The sequence below is a fragment of the Arachis ipaensis genome, chromosome B05 (genome assembly GCF_000816755.2).
Source record: "Arachis ipaensis cultivar K30076 chromosome B05, Araip1.1, whole genome shotgun sequence".
Classification (NCBI taxonomy): domain Eukaryota; kingdom Viridiplantae; phylum Streptophyta; class Magnoliopsida; order Fabales; family Fabaceae; genus Arachis; species Arachis ipaensis.
This window is the reverse complement of record NC_029789.2, coordinates 44,008,795-44,029,905: the sequence shown is the minus strand read 5'-3', so window position 1 is coordinate 44,029,905 and position 21,111 is coordinate 44,008,795. Positions and strand designations below refer to the sequence as shown.

General features: G+C 40.3%; 1 protein-coding gene across 1 annotated transcript; it reads left to right on the top strand.

The window, feature by feature from the left end:
• Window positions 262–1,128, top strand: LOC107640585. The gene is made up of 2 exons (XM_016344096.1): window positions 262–601; window positions 692–1,128. The coding sequence occupies exons 1-2, from the start codon at window positions 262–264 to the stop codon at window positions 1,126–1,128; spliced, it is 777 nt and encodes a 258-aa protein (XP_016199582.1).

Here is a 21,111-nt window from a genome sequence, read left to right as displayed (position 1 = left end):
TCTAAGACCACTCACAGTTTCATGATAGAGACTAGGTCCTCCATAAGAAATCTAAAGGTACAGATTGGTCAGCTGAGTAAGAAGATCCCCTCTAACACTCTTCCAAGTTACATTGAAGTAAACCCATTAGAAGAGTGCAAGGCCCCCACTGTAGGAGCTGAGGCCGAATATGAAGAGGAGCTTCTGGTGTTGAATGCCAGCAAGGGAGTAGCTGGGCATTCAACGCCCAAGGAGAAGCAAGTTGTGGCGTTGAATGCCACAATGGGAGAGGCTGGGTGTTCAACACCCACTAAGGACCCTCTTGTTGAAGAACTGAAGGAAATCAGAACTCATGAGAAGACCATAGAGGTCCCCTTGAATGCCCTGTTGCAGATTATGGAGTCTGAAGAATACTCCTCCTCTAATAAGGAAGAGGAAACTAAAGAAGAGCAAGTTACTCAGTACTTGGCAATCCTCATGAAGATGAATGTAAAATTCTGTGGAACAGAGGCATTGAAAGAAGAACCCCCAGTACTTACCCAAGAGTGCATTGCCCTGGTTCAGAGGAAGCTGCCTCAGAAGAGGCCAAACCCTAGAAGCTTCCTAATTCCCTATACCATAGGTACAATCACCTTTGAGAAGGCATTGTGTGACCTTGGGTCAAGCATCAACCTCATGCCTCTCTCTGTAATGAAGAGGTTGGAAATTCTAGAGGTGCAAGCTGCCAACATTTTATTAGAGATAGCAGACAGGTCACTGAAAAAGGCACATGGTATGGTGAAGGATGTCCTAGTGAAGGTTGAAGACCTTTATCGCCCAGCTGATTTTGTAATTCTTGACACTGGAGAGGACAGGGATGAGTCCATCATCCTTGGAAGGCCATTCCTTGCCACTGGAAGAGCCATGATTGATGTAAAAAAGGGAGAACTAGTCCTGCAACTAAATGAAGATTGTCTTGTGTTCAAGGTTCATAAATCTCACTCTACATCAGTTGAAGAAGGCACAATTGACAAGCACTTAGTGCTTCCACCACTTCTCCTAGTACAGAGCCTAACAGAGCCCCCAAACACCAACTCTAAGTTTGGTGTGGGGCAACCATCATCAAGCTCTGAGAAGGACAACAGTAAGAAGAAAGTGCCTAAAGGCTGAAAGGGAAAGAAGATCCCCCGAGGACCTCTTACCTGGAATGAGAGTGGTCTTCACTGACAGTCCATTCATTCTATACACTGTGAATCCTATCTCTAGAACATGTGAAGCTCATCCATGAGAGCACAAGGATGAAGTTCACTGTAAGGGTCGAAGTTTTGAGCCCTTATACATCTCCGTAAAGGAGCTGTTCGTCAAGCTAGTGACGATAAAGAAGCACTTGTTAGGTTGCAACCCAACCATGATTAGAGTATTTCTATTTTTTTCCTTAAGTTTATTTCTACTTGAGTACATTAAGTTATTTTCATAGTTGTTTCCTTTGATTTTTAAATGTTTGTGATCATGTACAGTACTTAGAACAGAGACAAGTACAACAGAAGAGGACGAGCAGAACACCCTGGGAAGACCCCTAGCTGGCGTTGAACACCACCCAGGGGCATCATGGGTGTCCAATGCCCTACAGGGGCAGAGACTTGGCGTTGAATGCCACTTGGAGGTAGCAAAGGCGTTCAACGCCCTACAGGGAGCAGAAACCTGGCATTGAATGCCAGGAAGGGAATCCCTGGGTGTTCAAACGCCCTATGAAGAGCAGAAGCTGGCATTGAACGCCAGCCAGGGAGCAAGGCTGGGCATTCAATGCCCACAAGGGGGCAGGGAATTCGAATTCCCTAGCCTCTCAAGACTAGTGGGCCCCACAGAATCTCCATCTACCCCACTCTCTCTCTCACCTCTCTATACCTTGAACCCACACCTCACTTTCTTTCTTCTCAATACACAAACTTTCTCTATCCCTTTCTTCCTTCTTCTACTATTCTCTTATTCTCTATTTATTTTGCTCGAGGACAAGCAAAGTTCTTAAGTTTGGTGTTGGAAAAGCTTTGCTTTTGGCTTTTTGTTCACACTCATGGCACTCAAAGTCAAAGAGTCATCTAGAAAGAGGAAAGGAAAAGCCATAGCTTTCGCCTCCGAACCTTGGGAAATGAAGAGATTCCTCACAAGACTCATCAAGACCACTTCTATGAAGTTGTGGCAAAGAAAAGGGTGATTCCCGAAGTCCCCTTTAGGCTCAAAAAGGATGAGTACCCAGAGATCCAACAAGAAATCTGGAGAAGAGATTGGGAAGTCCTAACCAAGCCTATCCCGAAAGTTGGATTACTAATGGTGCAAGAGTTCTATGCCAATCATGGGTCACTAAAAGGCATGATACAAGTGTGAACCCAAGTCCCAAGAATTGGTGCACCATGGTCCGAGAAAGACTCTTGGATTTCAGTCCGGAGAGTGTAAGAGTGGCGCTCAAATTACTACAAATGTTGGGAGACCCACACTTTTACACTAGAAGGGTCAACACTGGCTAAAGGTTGGACTGAGTGCTTGCGGACATTTGTGTGGAAGGAGCACGATGGAGGAGGGATGCACAAGGCAGGCCATACCAACTAGGTAGGCTTGACCTCAATCCCGTAGCAAGAGGATGGTTGGAATTTATCCAACGCTCTATCATCCCAACAAGTAACCATTCTGAGGTTACCATAGACCGAGCAATAATGATTCACTGCATTATGCTTGGGAATGAGGTGGGGATACACGAGGTGATACCTCAAGAGCTGTACAAGGTGGCAGAAAAGTCCTCCACCCAGGCGAGGATGGCATTCCTACATCTCATTTGTCACATATGCAATTCAGCTGGAATTGTCATAGAAGAAGACACCCCTATAGAGGAGGACAAGCCCATCACAAAAAGAAGGATGAAGCATGTTAGAAAGCCTGCTCACGCACTACAACAAGAGCATGTGCAGCTGCCTCAACAAGAAATCCCTGAGATGCATCAAGGGATGTATTTTCCTCTCCAAAACAATTAGGACCAACTGAACACCTCTCTAGGAAAATTGAGCTCCAACGTGGATCAGAGGTTGGAACACCAAGAGCAGTCTGGTGTGCAAAATTGACTTCGCAATATTTACAGAGATAGACCGGCAAGTGCACCGGGTCATCCAAGTAATATCTCAGGTGAGTGAGGGTCGATCCCACAGAGATTGTTGGTTTGAATAAGCAAAAGCTATCTTGTAGATCTTAGTCAGGCGGGCAGAAAATATAGTTGTTGTTAAAAACGCATAAAAATAGGATACAGATAGAATTACTTAAGTGGTGTTAAATCAACGATAAAAGAACGGTTGAGGCTTCGGAGATGCTTCCTCCTTCTGGATCAACTTTTCTCACTGTCTACCTCAACTTCTGATGATTCATTCCATAGCAGGCTATAAGTGACTAACGCCAGGTCAGTGGTCATTAATCTCCTCTGCTTCAAATCAAACGCTAGGTCAGTGGTCATCCAATCTGAATGGGGGTGAAGCTTCTGCAGTCCATTCCCTTGGCGATCCTACTCAAAGTGCCACAGATATGGTCGGATCTTCTAGATCAGAAAATGCTGTTCCATTGTTTCTAGCCTATACCACAAAGGCCCTAATCGCCCCGCACCTCAGCTGAACTGATGTCTCCAAGTCCCCAACGAAGCCATGGATTAGCCGTCTAAGAAATGTATAATCAAGCTTGTGGTTTAGTACTATCCCATCAAGGACTTGCAAGAACCCATGTAGAATAGGAATGACGGTAAAGTTACACTCCTATTCCATTAGGATGAAGAACAAAGATACATCTTAGAATGGAATCAAGCACAGATTGGAATAGAATATTGATATTATTAATCCATAAGAATCAGCAGAGCTCCTAACCTTAACCTAGGAGGTTAGTGACTCACAGCTAACAGAAAAGTAATGTAAAATGTGTAGAGTGGCCAAGAGCTCCTAACAAGGGTGAACTCTTGTCTATATATAGTAATGTAATAACTAAAGATTACAAAAATAGGGTAGAATAGTCTTTTAGTGTGAAAATTCACTTCTGGGGCCCACTTGGTGAGTGTTTGGGATGAGCTAAGGGTGACCCCACGAGCTAGTACCTTTCTTGGGCGTTGGATGCCAGCTTTGGATTCTTTTTTGGGGGTTCGATGCTAGCTGCTCTCTTTTGGGCGTCCAACGCCAGGAAGAGGGTGAAGTGCTGGCGTTGAACGCCAGTTTTGGACCTTCATTTCCTAAGCAAAATATAGACCATTATATATTTCTCGAAAGCCCTGGATGTTAGCTTTCCAATGCCGTTAAGAGCGCGCCATTTTGACTTTGGTATCCTCTAAAATTCTCCTTCGAGTGCACGGAGGTCAGAATCCGATAGCATTTGCAGTCCTTTCTCTGTCTCTGACTCAGACTTTTCTAAAGCTCCTCAATTTCAGCTAGAAATTACCTGAAATCATCATAAAATGCAAAAACTCAAAGTAGAATCCAAAAATGTGAATTTTGCACTAAAACCAATGAAAATATAATAAAATTTAAACAAAACATAATAAAAACTATATGAAAATGATGCTAAAAAGTGTATAAAATATCTGCTCATCACAATCCACCATCTTTCATGAAATAAGAAAAGTTTAAAGAGCCTTGAGGGAAGAACAACTAAGACAAGGTCAAGACATAGAGGAGCTTAAATGCTCCATTAGATCCACTAGAGGAAGCAGTAGCCGCCGTCACTAAGGTGGTCACGTTCTATTACCCCCTTGCTTATGTTATTTTTATGTATTTTTCTATTTTCCATTATATTTCAATGTCTGTTTTCTATTTCTAGTGCATGATCATCTTTTCGTTTTGTCTTAAGCTATAAAATATTCCATATATCTCTTACCATACTTAAAAGAAAAATTTATTTGAAAAAGAGAAAAGTGAGATACATAATTTTGAGTTACATAATAAGAATAGTCCAATTATTTGATATGGCGGCCCTGCTTTTACTTTCTGAATGCATGAATTAATAATGCAGATTTGATGTTGGAGTAAAGTGTGTTGGCTCTTGAAAGAATGATGAAAAAGGAGAAGTATTATTGGTCATCTGAAAAATCCAAAAAATTGATTCTTGAAGCAAGAAAAAGCAGCGAAAAAAAAACGAAAAAAAAAAGAGAGAGAAAAGAAAACGAAAAAAAAAGAGAAGAAAGAAAAAGACGAAAGCTCTTAAAACCAAAAGACAAGAGCAAGGATCCAAGGCTTTGAGCATCAATGGTTAGGAGGGTCTAAAGAAACAAAATCTTGGCCTAAAAAGTTCAAATAAGCTGCTTCCCCTAACTAAATGCTTGTGGTGTGAAGGTGTCAAGTGAAAACTTTGAGACTGAGCAGTTAAAGTCATGATCCCAAAAGCAAAAGAGTGTGCCTAAGAACTCTGGACACCACTGTCTGGGACTTTAAGCAAAGCTAAAGTTGAATCCAAGGGTTCTCCCAGTTAAGTGTCTGTGGCGTTTATGTATCCGGTGATAATACTGGAAAACAAAGCGCTTAGGATCAAGGCCAGGCTAAAAAAGAAGCTGTGTTTAAGAATCAAGAAAAGCTAAACTAAGAAAATCAATAATATCATCTGGATTCTGAGTTCTTAAAGATGTCAATACTTCTGAGCTTCAAAGGAAAGTGAGATGCCAAAACTATTCAAAAGAATCATAGCTACTAGCCCCGCTCATCGATTGGAACTGAGCTTCATTGAAAAATGTAACATTTATTGTCTCCTTCTCTTCTTTTTAATCCTACTCTGTTTTTGGTTGTTTGGGGACAAGCAACAATTTAAGTTTGGTGTTCTGATGAGCGAATAGTTTATACACATTTTAGTACTGTTTTCTTAGTGTTTTTGGTTATGTTCTGTTAAGTTTTATCAAGTTTTAGTAGGTTTTAGTGTAAAAATTACTTATTAGATGATACTTTGAGTTTATGTGTCTTCCTATGTTTTTAGGTGATTTTTGGGGGATTCTGGTAAGTTTTGGAAAAGCCTAATTCAGAGACAGAGAAAGGACTGCAGATGTTGTCAGATTCTGACCTCCATGCATTCAAATGAGCATATCTGGAGCTACAGAGGTCCAAAGGACGCACTCTCAATGGCGTTAGAGAGCTAACATCCAGGGATTTCCAGCCATGTATAATGGTTCATACTTATTTTTGGAAATGATGACCCAAAACGGGTGTTGAACACCCATCTGACCCCCTGCCTGGCGTTTGGACGCCCCAGAAGTACCAAGATGGCGTTTGGATGCCCAAAAGGGAGCAAGCGTGGCGCCCAATGCCTTATGAGGAGTCTAAGCACGTGGATTCACCCAAACCACATCCCAAACACTCACCAAGTGGGTCTAAGAAGTGGATTTTCACACTAAGAGTCCAGTCTGTCTTGTTTTTGTAATCTCTAGTTATTAGATTAGTATTTAAAGGAGAAGATCACGCATGTTATAATTCTCTTCCACACTATTTTTGAATTATATTACTATTTTCTGTAAGCTATGAGCAACTAAACCTCCTAGGTTAGGGTTAGGAGCTCTGCTGATACTCATGGATTAATAATATTACTGTTTCTATTTCAATATGTCTGATTTTATTCTCTTATGCGTTCTCGTTCTTTAATCTCAATGAATTTGGGGTGAATCAGGAGACATTCATCCTTATTCTACATGGGTTTTGTGCGAGTCCTGACTCGAATAGCATTGAACTAAAGCTAGAGAATGCATTGTGGATTCCAAGAGAGTACCTGGGCAATTTTGGATATGTGACATGAAATCCCGTTGACCGTAGGTTACTGAGGTCTCTATGGCGCTAAGGCTAGAGTCAGAGAAGCAGCACTCTCATATCCGGAAGATCCGACCTTGTCAGTGGCATTTTGAGTAGGTTCGCGAAGGGGAGTGAATTTCTTAGAGATTCATCTTTGGCTACAGTGAGAAGCCATGAGTCAACTTGATAAGAAGACATGAGTTACTCGGATATGGTGGACTGCTGTGGTTTAGAAGAGATTAACTTGATGAGAGTACTTGAGTTAGTCACTTACAGCTGCCATTGAATGAATCATTCGTTATTGAAGTAGACAGTAAGAAAAGTTAATCCGGATAGAGTTAGCATCTCCAAAGCCTTAACTGAATCCTTATCACTGTTTTTGCTTCAATCTGGTATTTCATTCTTTACTATTTCGTTTATGCTTTCAAATAAACAACCATCTTTTCTAATCACCTGACTAAGATTTACAAGATAGCCATTGCTTGCTCAATCCGACAATCTCCGTGGGATTTGACCTTCACTCACCAGAGATATTACTTGGACGACCCGGTGCACTTGCCGGTTCAGTTGTGCGGAGTTCAATTCCGCACACCAAGAAGCACACAGTCAAGAGTGCGTACGCACAGCTCCCTGTGCATACGCACAAGTGGAAAAATCAGCAAGTGTGCGTACGTACAAGACCAAACGCGTGACTTCATTAAAATGTCACGTGGCTCGCAATTTGTGGAGCTTCTTGGCCCAATTTTGAGTGTGCTGAAGCTGGTTTGAGGTGCTATATGAAGTGGACATCATGATAAACCCCGTTTTTAGGGTTTATGTTGAGTTGAATTTAGGGTATTTTATCAACTTTTCTGCACATTTATTCAAAGAAATAGCATGATTTTGTGATTCTTCCTTAATTTGTGCTTAAGTGTGAAAACATGCTTTTAGACCTTAAATTTGATGATTTTAATTCACCTTTGATTCCACCAGATGCCTTGATTTATTTGTTAAGTGATTTCAGGTTGAAAAGACTAGGAAAGGATCAAAGGAGTGAAGAGGAAAGGCATGCAAAGTGGAGAAATCATGGAAAGCCAAAGAGCCCCTGGCCCAGTTTGGAGCTGAATTTTGGCGGGAAAAGGTTAAAAGGACCAAGGATTGAAGGAGAACGCATCACTTTACACATAGGGAATTTAGTTAAGGCTTTAGTTTAGTTTTTAGAGAGAGAAGCTCTCTCTTCTCTCTAGAATTAGGATTAGGGTTAGATTAGAATTTCTTAGATCTAGGTTTTAATTCATGCTTTCATCTACTTCTACCTTTCAATCCTTTGTTGCTACATCTTGTTCTTCTATTCTCTTGTTGTAATTTCCTCTATTTTGTCTCTATACTTTGTTGTTGATCTACTCTTATTCCTTTTATTTTCTTTTAATGCAATTTGAGGTAATTCATGTTAATTGCGTTCTATTTGATTGTTGTTGTTAATTCTTTGCAATTAGTTGTTGTTAGATTCTATTCATGTTTCCAATTTACTATGCTTTCCTTTTATGCTTTCCAAGTGTTTGATAAAATACTTGGAAGGATGTTAGAGTAGAATTTGTGTTCTTGGCTTGGAAAGGTAACTTAAGAATTCTTGAGTCACTAATGTCCAAGTGATTGATAGTTGGTAGCCATTAACTCTAGCTTTCATTAATTCAATTAGTGAATAGCTAGGACTTATGGACTTGGATTGATATAGCTCATTTGACTTTCCTTTACTTGTTAGAGGATGACTTAATGGGATTGATCCTTGCAATTATCATGTTGTGGTTAGTGATAAGGATAGAGATCCTTGACCACCAAACCTTGCCAAGACCCTTTTCATCATTTGAATTCCTCTGCAATTTACTTTTCTTGTTTCCTGTTCAAAACCCCAAAATATACAACTCATAACCAATAACAAGAACACTACCCTGCAATTCCTTTGAGAGACGATTCGAGGTTTAAATACTTCGGTTATTAGTTTTATTAGGGGTTTGTACTTGTGACAAATAAATTTTTGTATGAAAGGATTATTGTTGGTTTAGGAACTATACTTGCAACGAGAATTCATTTGTGAAATTCTATACCATCAATTTTCCGATCATCAAAATGGCGCCGTTGCCGGGGAGTTTGCAATTGTGTGCCTTGTTATTGGTTATTGTATATATGTGAATATTGTGAATATGTTTGTCTTTTACTTGTTTGTTAGTTTTTGTTAGCTTTAGGACTTTGTTAGTTTTGTTTTTGTTTCCACTATGAATTCTCACCCTTTTGGATATGAGTTTGGTTCTAATTGTGTTGTAGAAAATGTGAACTTCAATGACCACATGAATCAAGGATGGAACCAACAAAGATGGGAGGAGCCTCAAGGAATTGATCACTCCTATTGGCAACAACCTCCGGATAGTTATAGGTATAATCACCATCCTAATGCATGTCAATTCAATGGCTATGGTGAATCTTTTTATGACAATGAATTACCACCATCATATGCCTATGAATCTTACCCTCAACATGACCATCAACCATACTCACAAGCCTTTCTTTACAAAGTACCTTCTGATGATCCATATCCATCATATGACCAATCACCCATACCATATCCTTGTGACCATTATGAGCACAAACCTTTAGAACCACCACAACCTTATCATGATTACTACCAAGAACCACCTCAATACACACCATCTCCATACCCGTATCAAGAAGAACCACCGTCCTACTATGAACCCTTTCTCCAAAATGATGAACCCTCCTATCCACCCCAAGCCCCAATAGATGATTCTCTCACCTTGCTACTTCAAGGGCAAGCGGACATGCAAAGGAACACACTAGAGTTTATGACTAACTTGACCAAGGTAGTGCATACTTTAGCCTACCAACGCTTGAACACTCAAGGTGCTTCTGTAGCCACATGTGAAGGATCAAAAAAAGAGCAAAGCATAAAGAAGAGATTGGAAAATCCAGTGGAAAAGGAGGAGTTAGATTTTGTATTAGAACAATTAGAGAAACTTATGATTGTCGAAGAAAAGGAAGAAGTGGTTGAAGATTTGGGAGATGCGGAACCACCATGGAAGTCTCAACAACCTCCCATGCATATCAAGATTGAAGAACATGAGGAGGTTGATCAAGAGATAGATTCAATCATCAAAGAATTCTTATCTAAAATTGAATCCCCTCCCATGGAATATGGAATTGAAGCTATGGAAGACAACTCAATGCCAAATGATATTGGTGACCTCGTTGAAGACTCTTCCATTGAATGTGAAGTTGATATTGAATTGGACTTCACACAACCTCTAAAGTTTGACTTGATTGAGGATAAGGAGGATTTGGAAGAAGTTGACAAGCAAAAAGAAATTGGAAGAAGTTATCAAGAGGTGGAACTAGCCAAAGAAGAGCATAAGAGAATAGTGCTTGAAGAACCATCGAAGATATCCCATCCTAAGTCACCATCCAACACAATATTCAAGTGGGTGAAATTCTTACCCTTAAACTTCACTTTCTCACTTGAATATGGCTTTATTGAAACGGATGGGTAACTTAGAGTTCTTTGCAGAGATAATAGTAAGAGGGAGTTTTGTAGTGGTTGGAAGCTTGGTATTAGGCTCGTTAAGGTTAAACTTTCAAGGCGTAGGGACTATGATTGGAAGAATGCTACTTTGTGTGGGTCTAGGAAGATGATTTGGTACACTAAGGAGAATTCTATGTGTCAACCACCCGGATGGAAGAATTGTGATGATCAACTAGAAGACGAGTGTGAAAATAAAGTTTGGGATCCCGGATCGCACATTGAGGATCAACTTTGAGAGCTCCAAGCTTGTGAAGAACTCCATCAAGACTTGGTACAATTCTTGAGAAACCTTGGAGCACAATGGAGAACCAAGCATTGGTGGGAGTTCCAAGAAGAATTTAAGCACAAGCCACCTTGACAAAGAGCTTCCCAAATGTCCAACTTAAGGACTTAAACTAAAAGTGCTAGGTGGGAGACACCCCACCATGGTAAACTCTTTCCATTCTCTCTTGTAGATTTGATTAATAAGTGATTTGAGTTGCCATTGTAGGTAGTTTTCCTCTTCATGTAGTCTTGTCTTAATGTTTTGGTTGTTAGTTGCTTAAAGTGCAAGTTATGTTTATTAATTTTTATTAATTTTGCATTTATATTTGGTTTTGAGTTATAGGTAGTGCTGGGAGGAGTTTAAGCTATTTTTGATCCAAAAAAAGGGGGGCCAGGCACGCGTAAGCGTACAGCATGCGTACGCGTCAATAGGTGGGCGCAGATCCATACATTTGACCCGAGAGTTATGCGAACATGGTGCAAATACTAGGCATGTGGCACAAGCTTCCATCCACGCATACGCATCGATGCGTTAACACATCGCCCATACTTCTACCTGAGAGTTGCGCGAATGTGGCGCGAACACTGTGCTTCTAGCGCAAGTTTCATTCTACGTGTATGCGTACAGCACGCGTACGCGTCGATTCGCACTCTCTCCAACCACGCCTAAGCGTACATGACGCTTACGCGTCCATTATCTTTCTACCCACCCACGCGCACGTGTATAGGATGCGTACGCGTGGATTCAAAATCATAACCCCCAAGGACACGGAAGCCCTAGCCATTCGCGTCCAACATTTCACTACTCCACCAACGTTCCATTTCCTCCAAACCACCATCACCACCATCTCTAAGTTTGGCGACCATCGCCAACCGCCACTATCGACCACGTTCCGGTGACATCACCGCCGCCGTCGACCACCCTATTCCCCTCTTCCTCCTACTTTTCTTTCTCCCTCCTCCCCTATCTCTACCCCTCTCGGCCATACTTCTCCTTCCACCACGAACTCCGCCGCGACCCACCATCACTGTCGGCGAGCATTACATCACCATCACCAACCGCTCCTTCTTCTTCTCATTGCTGCAACAGAGAGGAGCTGAACCTCTCTGCTGTGCTTCCCTGTTTCACCTTCCCAGTGCCTCCGTTCTGCCACCGTGGGCCGCCGAGCTGCTGCCGTCCTTGGGTGGCACTGCTTCCTTTTACCACCCTTCTTCCAACTCTATTTCTGCTACTGCTCCCAGGTGCCTCGTGCATAAAATTACAATCACACTTTTGTAATTCTGCACAACTAACTAGCAAGTGCACTGGGTCGTCCAAGTAATACCTTACGTGAGTAAGGGTCGATCCCACGGAGATTGTCGGCTTGAAGCAAGCAATGGTTATCTTGTAACTCTTAGTCAGGAAATTAATAATAATTCTCAGTTTTAATTGAAATGAGTAAAAGAACATGGATTAAATAATACTTGTTATGCAGTAATGGAGAACAGGTTGAAGTTCTGGAGATGCTCTATCTTCTGAATCTCTGCTTTCCTACTGTCTTCTTCTTCACGCACACAAAGCTCCTTCCATGGCAAGCTGTATGTTGGTGGATCACCGTTCTCAATGGCTACCATCCATCCTCTCAGTGAAAATGGTCCAAATGCTGTCACCGCACGGCTAATCATCTGTCGGTTCTCACTCATGTTGGAATAGGATCCATTGATCCTTTTGCGTCTGTCACTACGCCCAGCATTCGCGAGTTTGAAGCTCGTCACAATCATCCCTTCTCAGATCCTACTCGGAATACCACAGACAAGGTTTAGACTTTCCAGATCTCAGGAATGGCCGCCAATAATTCTAGCCTATAGCACGAAGGTTCTAATCTTAGATTAGAAACCCAAGAGATATGCACTCAAGCTATTGCAGATAGAACGGAGGTGGTTGCCAGGCACGCATTCATAGGTGAGAATGATGATGAGTGTCACGAATCATCACATTCATCAGGTTGAAGTGCGAGTGAATATCTTAGAATAGAAACAAGCGTGATTGAATGGAAAACAGTAGTAATTGCATTAATTCATCGAGACACAGCAGAGCTCCTCACCCCCAACCATGGGGTTTAGAGACTCATGCCGTAGAAAATACAATATGAAACATGTAAAATGTCATGAGGTACATAGTAAGTCTCTAAAAGTAGTTTTTATACTAAACTAGGGACCTATGTTTACAGAAAATGAGTAAACTAAGATAGATAGTGCAGAAATCCACTTCCGAGGCCCACTTGGTGTGTGCTTGGGCTGAGAATTGAGCTTTACACGTGTAGAGGCTTCTCTTGGAGTTAAACGCTAGGTTGCAGCCTGATAAACCACTATTTTATGGTTTATCTTATGCTCAATTGAGTGGTTTTTATTAACTCTTTACCCACTTATTCATACTATTTGCATGGTTTTACATTTGCCTTCCTAATTATGTGCTTTGATTGAAAATATGCTTCTTTGGCCTTAAGTTCCCTATGTTTAATCCTCTCTTATTACCATTAGATGCCTTGATATGTGTGTTAAGTGATTTCAGAGATTACAGGGCAGGAATGGCTCAGAGGATAGAAAGGAAGCATGCAAAAGAGGAAGGAATACAAGAAGTTGGAGAAATTGCTAAGCTGTCCAGCCTGACCTCTTCGCACTCAAACGGCTATAACTTTATCTATAGAGGTCCAAATGATGCGGTTTTAGTTGCTTTGGAAAGCTAACATCCGGGGCTTCGATTTGATATATAATATTCCATAGTTACCCTGACGCTAGGTGATGCGAACGCATGCTCCACGCGGACGCATCGTAGTGGAAAAAATCAGCGTGGCAGATTTCTTCTCCAGCGATTTCTGGGCTGTTTTCGACCCAGTTTTTGGCCCAGAAAACACAGATTAGAGACTATAAAGTGGGAGAATGCATCCATTCATAATAATCAGCTCACAATACACATTTTTAGGTTTTAGATATAGATTTTAGAGAGAGAGGTTCTCTCCTCTCTCTTAGGATTAGGATTTTGGATTTCTTTGCTTTCAGGATTGTTTCTTTTTATCAGGTTCAATTTTTCTTTTATTTATTTTCCCAATTTAATTTATGAATATCCATGTTAGATTTGATTTCCTTTATTAATACAATTTGAGGTATTCTCAGATTTAATTTTGCTTTGCTTTATTTATATGGATGCTGTTAATTTAATTTAGATATTTTCTTCCTTTTGACTTTGGTTAAGTAATTGGTGATGCTTGAGTTATCAAACTCGAGGTGCTGATTGAAAATTAAAATTCTTCAAGAATTAAATCGAGTTCCACTAACTCTAGCCTTTCCCAAGGAAAGACTAGGACTTGATGATTCAAAGAAATTAATTCATCCACTTAACTTACCTTCATAGTTAGAGGTTAATAAGGTGGGAGAAAAATCCAATTCTCATCACAATTGATAAGGATAACCAGGATAGGACTTCCAGTTCTTATACCTTGTCAAGAGCTTTATTAGTTATTATTTTAATGACTTGTTATTTTAAATTACTTGTCCCTTACCTTCAAAACCCCCAATTTACAAGACTCATAACCAATAATAAGAACACTTCCCTGCAATTCCTTGAGAAGACGACTCGAGGTTTAAATACTTTGGTTATCAATTTATTTAGGGGTTTGTTACTTGTGACAACCAAAACGTTTGTACGAAAGGGATTCCTTGCCGGTTTAGAAGCTATACTTGCAACGAGGATTTAGTTTTAGAAAATTCTAGATTGCGCAGGAATTCAGTTCATCACAGCCTGTTTGTGGCGTTTAACTCTGGTTTGTAACCTGTTTCTGGCATTTAACTTCAGAATAGGGCAAGAAGCTGGCATTTGAACGCCAGTTTGCGTCGTCAAAACTCGGGCAAAGTATGGACTATTATATATTGCTGGAAAGCTCTGAATGTCTAATTTCCAACGCAATTAAGAGCGCGTCAATTGGGTTTCTTTAGCTCCAGAAAATCCATTTCGAGTGCAGGGAGGTCAGAATCCAACAGCATCTGTAGTCCTTTTTCAGCCTCTGAATTAGATTTTTGTTCAGGTCCCTCAATTTCAGTCAGAAAATACCTGAAATCATAGAAAAATACACAAACTCATAGTAAAGTCCAGAAATGTGAATTTTTCATAAAAAATAATAAAAACATAGTAAAAACTAACTAAATCATACTAAAAACTACCTAAAAACAATGCCAAAAAGTGTATAAATTATCTGCTCATTACAACACCAAACTTAAATTGTTGCTTGTCCCCAAGCAACTGAAAATCAAATAGGATAAAAAGAAGAGAATATATTATAAATTCCAAAATATCAATGAAACTTAGCTCCAATTAGATGAGCGGGACTAGTAGCTTTTTGCCTCTGAACAGTTTTGGCATCTCACTTTATCTTTTGAAGTTTAGAATTGTTGGCATCTATAGGAACTCAGAATTCAGATAGTGTTATTGATTCTCCTAGTTCAGTATGTTGATTCTTGAACACAACTACTTTATGAGTCTTGGTCGTGGCCCTAAGCACTTTGTTTTCCAGTATTACCACCGGATACATAAATGCCACAGACACAAAACTGGGTGAACCTTTTCAGATTGTGACCCAGCTTTGCTAGAGTCTCCAATTAGAGGTGTCCAGGGTTATTAAGCACACTCTTTTTGCTTTGGATCATGACTTTAACCGCTCAGTCTCAAGCTTTTCACTTGACACCTTCACGCCACAAGCACATGGTTAGGGACGGCTTGGTTTAGCCGCTTAGGCCAGGATTTTATTCCTTTGGGCCCTCCTATCCATTAATGCTCAAAGCCTTGGATCCTTTTTATTACCCTTGCCTTTTGGTTTAAAGGGTTACTGGCTTTTTTCTCTTGCCTTTTGGTTTAAAGAGCTATTGGCTTTTTCTGCTTGCTTTTCCTTTTCCTTTCTTTATTATTTTTATTTTTTTTTCGTAAGCTTTGTTCTTCACTACTTTTTCTTGCTTCAAGAATCAATTTTATGAATTTTCAGATTATCAATAACATTTCTCCTTTTTCGTTATTCTTTCAAGAGCCAACAATTTTAACATTCATAAACAACAAATTCAAAAGACATATGCACTGTTCAAGCATTCATTCAGAAAGCAAAAAGTATTGTCACCACATCAAAATAAGTAAACTAATCTCAAGGATGAATTTGAAATTCATGTACTTCTTGTTATTTTGTAATTAAAGCATTTTTCATTTAAGAAAGGTGATGGATTCATAGGACATTCATAGCTTTAAGACATAGACACTTGAACACTAATGATCATGTAATAAAGATACAAACATGAATAAACATAGAGCATAGTAAACAAAAAACAGAAAAATATAGAACAAGCAAATTAAAGAACAGGTCCACCTTAGTGATGGCGGCTAGTTCTTCCTCTTGAAGATCTTATGGAGTGCTTTAGCTCCTCCATGTCTCTTCCTTGCCTTTGTTGCTCCTCCCTCATAGCTCTTTGATCTTCTCTAATTTCATGGAGGAGGATAGAATGCTCTTGGTGCTCCACCCTTAGTTGTCCCATGTTGGAACTCAATTCTCCTAGGGAGGTGTTAATTTGCTCCCAATAGTTTTGTGGAGGAAAGTGCATTCCTTGAGGCATCTCATGGATTTTATGATGAGGAATTTCCTCATGCTTTGAATTTGGAGGTAGGTGGGGTTTTTGGGGAAGAGTGGATGGATGTGATTGGTGAAGAGGTGATGGGTAAGGGTGATGGAGGGGATTGGTGAAGGGTATTTGGGAAAGAGTGTTATGAAAAGGTGGGGGAGAGAGAGAGATAGAGAGAGAAAGGTGGGGTAGGTAGGGATCCTGTGGGGTCCATAGATCCTGAGGGGTCAAGGACTTATCATCCCTGCTCTATTTAGGCATGCAAAACGCCCATAGAGTGCAATCCTGGTGTTAAACGCCAGGTTGCTGCTTGTTTCTGGCATTTAACGCCAGCTTTTCTCCCTTTATTGGCGTTTAACGCCAAGTTGGTGCTTGTTTCTGGCGTTAAACGCCAGACTGTAGCTTGTTTCTGGCATTTAACGCCAGCTTGATGCTTCTTTCTGGCGTTAAACGCCAACCTGATGCTTCTTACAGCCGTTTAAACGCCAGTAAGCTCTTCCTCCAGGGTGAGCTATTTTTAATGCTGTTTTTGATTTTGCTTTGATTTTTGTGACTCCACATGATCATCATCCTAAAGAAAACATAAAATAAAAATGGAAAATAGAAAATTAACATAGATAAGTAAAAATTGGGTTGCCTCCCAGCAAGCGCTTCTTTATTGTCTTTAGCTGGACCTTACTAAGCTTTTAATCTAGTCTCAGCTTTGAGCATTCTTGCTCAAAATTGCCTTCAAGATAATGCTTGACTCTCTGTCCATTAACAATAAACTTCTTATCAGAATCAATGTCTTGAAGCTCCACATAGCCATATGGTGACACACTTGTAATCACATATGGTCCCTGGTGCACGAAATTGTGATCATCAATGGTGCCAACAACTTGGTACGCACAATTGTAATCTCAACTCTTTGTCACAACTCCGCACAACTAACCAGCAAGTGCACTGGGTCGTCCAAGTAATAAACCTTACGTGAGTAAGGGTCGATCCCACGGAGATTGTCGGCTTGAAGCAAGCTATGGTCATCTTGTAAATCTCAGTCAGGTGGATTCAAATGGTTATGGAGTTTAAGATAATTAAAAGATAAATAAAACATAAAATAAGACAGAGATACTTATGTAATTCATTGGTGAGATTTTCAGATAAGCATATGAAGATGCTTTGTTCCTCCTAAACTTCTGCTTTTCTATTGCCTTCTTCCAATCATTCATACTCCTATCCATAGCAAGCTTATGTTGGGTTTCACCGTTGTCAATGGCTACCTCCCGTCCTCTCAGTGAAAATGGTCCAAATGTGCTGTCACCGCATGGCTAATCATCTGTCGGTTCTCGATCATGTTGGAATAGGATCCATTGATCCTTTTGCATCTGTCACTACGCCCAACACTCGCGAGTTTGAAGCTCGTCACAGTCATCCCTTCCCAGATCCTACTCGGAATGCCACAGACAAGGTTTAGACTTTCCGGATCTCAAGAATGCTGCCAATTGATTCTTGCCTATACCACGAAGACTCTGATCTCATGGAATGGAAGGCTCGGTTGTCTGGCGAGGCAACCATGCATCATGAACCAGGAGGCTAAGAGATACACACTCAATCAAAGGTAGAACGGAGGTGGTTGTCAGGCACGCGTTCATAGGTGAGAATGATGATGAGTGTCACGGATCATCACATTCATCAGGTTGAAGTGCGAGTGAATATCTTGGAATAAGAATAAGCTTGAATTGAATAGAAAAACAATAGTACTTTGTATTAATTTATGAAGAACAGCAGAGCCCTACACCTTAATCTATGGTGTGTAGAAACTCCACCGTTGAAAATACATAAGAACAAAAGGGTCTAGGCATGGCCGAATGGCCAGCCTCCCAAAGATGAACATACAAGTTCGAAAGATATATATGTGATAGTGTGTAAATACAATAGCAAAAGGTCCTATTTATAGAAAACTAGTAGCCTAGGGTTACAGAAATAAGTAATTAATGCAGAAATCTTCTTCCGGGCCCACTTGGTGTATGCTTGGGCTGAGCATTGAAGCTTTCACATGTAGAGACTTTTCTTGGAGTTAAACGCCAGCTTTTGTGCCAGTTTGGGCGTTTAACTCCAGCTTTCATGCCAGTTCTGGCGTTTTGACTCCAGAATTTTTATGCTGACTTGGAACGCCGGTTTGGGCCATCAAATCTCAGACAAAGTATGGACTATTATATATTGCTGGAAAGCCCAAGATATTGACTTTCCAACGCAATTGAGAGCGTGCCAATTGGGCTTCTGTAGATCCAGAAAATCTACTTCGAGTGCAAGGAGGTCAGAATCCAACTGCATCTACAGTCCTTTTTCAGCCTCTGAATCAGATTTTTGCTCAGGTCCCTCAATTTCAGCCAGAAAACACCTAAAATCACAGAAAAACACACAAACTCATAGTAAAGTCCATAAATGTGATTTTTATTTAAAAACTAATAAAAACATAAGAAAAACTAAGTAAAATATACTAAAAACATACTAAAAACAATGCCAAAAAGCGTATAAATTATCCGCTCATCACAACACCAAACTTAAATTGTTGCTTGTCCCCAAGCAACTAAAAACAAAGTAGGATAAAAAGAAGAGAATATACAATGAATTCCAAAAGCATCTATGAAGATCAGTTTTAATTAGATGAGCGGGGCTTTTAGCTTTTTGTTTCTGAACAGTTTTGGCATCTCACTTTATCCTTTGAAGTTCAGAATGATTGGCATCTATAGGAACTCAGAATTCAGATAGTGTTATTGATTCTCCTAGTTCAGTATGTTGATTCTTGTACACAGCTACTTTATGAGTCTTGGCCGTGACCCTAAGCATTTTGTTTTCCAGTATTACCACCGGATACATAAATGCCACAGACACATAACTGGGTGAACCTTTTCAAATTGTGACTCAGCTTTGCTAGAGTCCCCAATTAGAGGTGTCCAGAGCTCTTAAGCACACTATTTTTGCTTTGGACCATGACTTTAATTGCTCAGTCTCAAGCTTTTCACTTGACACCTTCACGCCACAAGCACATGGTTAGGGACAGCTTGGTTTAGCCACTTAGGCCAGGATTTTATTCCTGTGGGCCCTTCTATCCAGTGATGCTCAAAGCCTTGGATCCTTTTTATTTTACCCTTGCCTTTTGGTTTAAAGGGCTATTGTCTTTTTCTGCTTGCTTTTTCTTTTTCTTCTTCTTTTTTTTTCCGACGCAATTTTTTTCCTCTTTTTTTTCTTTTTCGCAAGCTTTTCACTGCTTTTTCTTGCTTCAAGAATCAATTTTATGATTTTTCAGATTATCAAATAATATTTCTCCTTTTCCATCATTCTTTCAAGAGCCAACAATTTTAACATTCATAAACAACAAATTCAAAAATATGCACTGTTCAAGCATTCATTCAGAAAACAAAAAGTATTGCCACCACATCAAAATAATTAAAATATTTTAAAATTCGAAATTCATGTACTTCTTTTTTTCTTTTTCAATTGAAAACATTTTTCATTTAAGAAAGGTGATGGATTCATAGGACATCCATAGCTTCAAGGCATAAACAATAAGACACTAATGATCATGTAATAAAGACACAAACGTAGATAGAACATAAAGTATAATTTTTGAAAAATAGAAAAATACGAACAAGGAAATTAAAGAACGGGTCCACCTTAGTGATGGCGGCTTGTTCTTCCTCTTGAAGATATTATGGAGTGCTTGAGCTCCTCAATGTCTCTTCCTTGCCTTTGTTGCTCCTCCCTCATGACTCTTTGGTCTTCTCTAATTTCATGGAGGAGGATGGAATGCTCTTGGTGCTCCACCCTTAGTTGTCCCATGTTGGAACTTAATTCTCCTAGGGAGGTGTTGATTTGCTTCCAATAGTTTTGTTGAGGAAAATGCATCCCTTGAGGCATCTCAGGGATTTCATGATGAGGAATTTCCTCATGCTCTTGTCCATGAGTTGGCTCTCTTGTTTGCTCCATCCTTTTCTTAGTGATGGGCTTGTCCTCCTCAATGAGGATGTATTTCTCTATGTCAATTCCAGCTGAATTGCAGAGGTGACAAATGAGATGAGGGAAGGCTAACCTTGCCAAAGTAGAGGACTTGTCCGCAATCTTGTAGAGTTCTAGGGATATAACCTCATGAACTTCTACTTCCTCTCCAATCATGATGCTATGGATCATGATAGCCCGGTCTATAGTAACTTCAGACCGGTTGCTAGTGAGAATGATTGAGTATTGGATGAACTCCAACCATCCCCTAGCCACGGGCTTGAGGTCATGCCTTCTTAGTTGAATCGGCTTCTCTCTTGAATCTCTCTTCCATTGAGTGCCCTCTTCACAAATGTCTATGAGGACTTGGTCCAACCTTTGATCAAAGTTGACCCTTCTAGTGTAGGGGTGTGCATCTCCCTGCATCATGGGCAAGTTGAATGCTAACCTTACATTTTTCGAACTGAAATCTAAGTATTTCCCCCAAACCATTGTGAGCCAGTTCTTAGGGTCCGGGTTCACACTTTGATCATGGTTCTTGGTGATCCATGCATTGGCATATAACTCTTGAACCATTAAGATTCTGACTTGTTGAATGGGGTTGGTGAGAATTTCCCAACCTCTTCTTTGAATCTCATGTCAGATCTCTGGATATTCACCCTTTTTGAGCTTGAAAGGGACCTCGGGGATCACCTTCTTCTTGGCCACAACTTCATAGAAGTGGTCTTGATGCACCTTTGAGATGAATCTTTCCATCTCCCATGACTCGAAAGTGGAAGCTTTTACCTTCCCTTTCCTCTTTCTAGAGGTTTCTCCGGCCTTTGGTGCCATAAATGGTTATGGAAAAATAAAAAGCAACGCTTTTGCCACACCAAACTTAGAAGGTTTTCTCGTCCTCGAGCAAAAGAAGAAAGAAGAGAGTAGAGG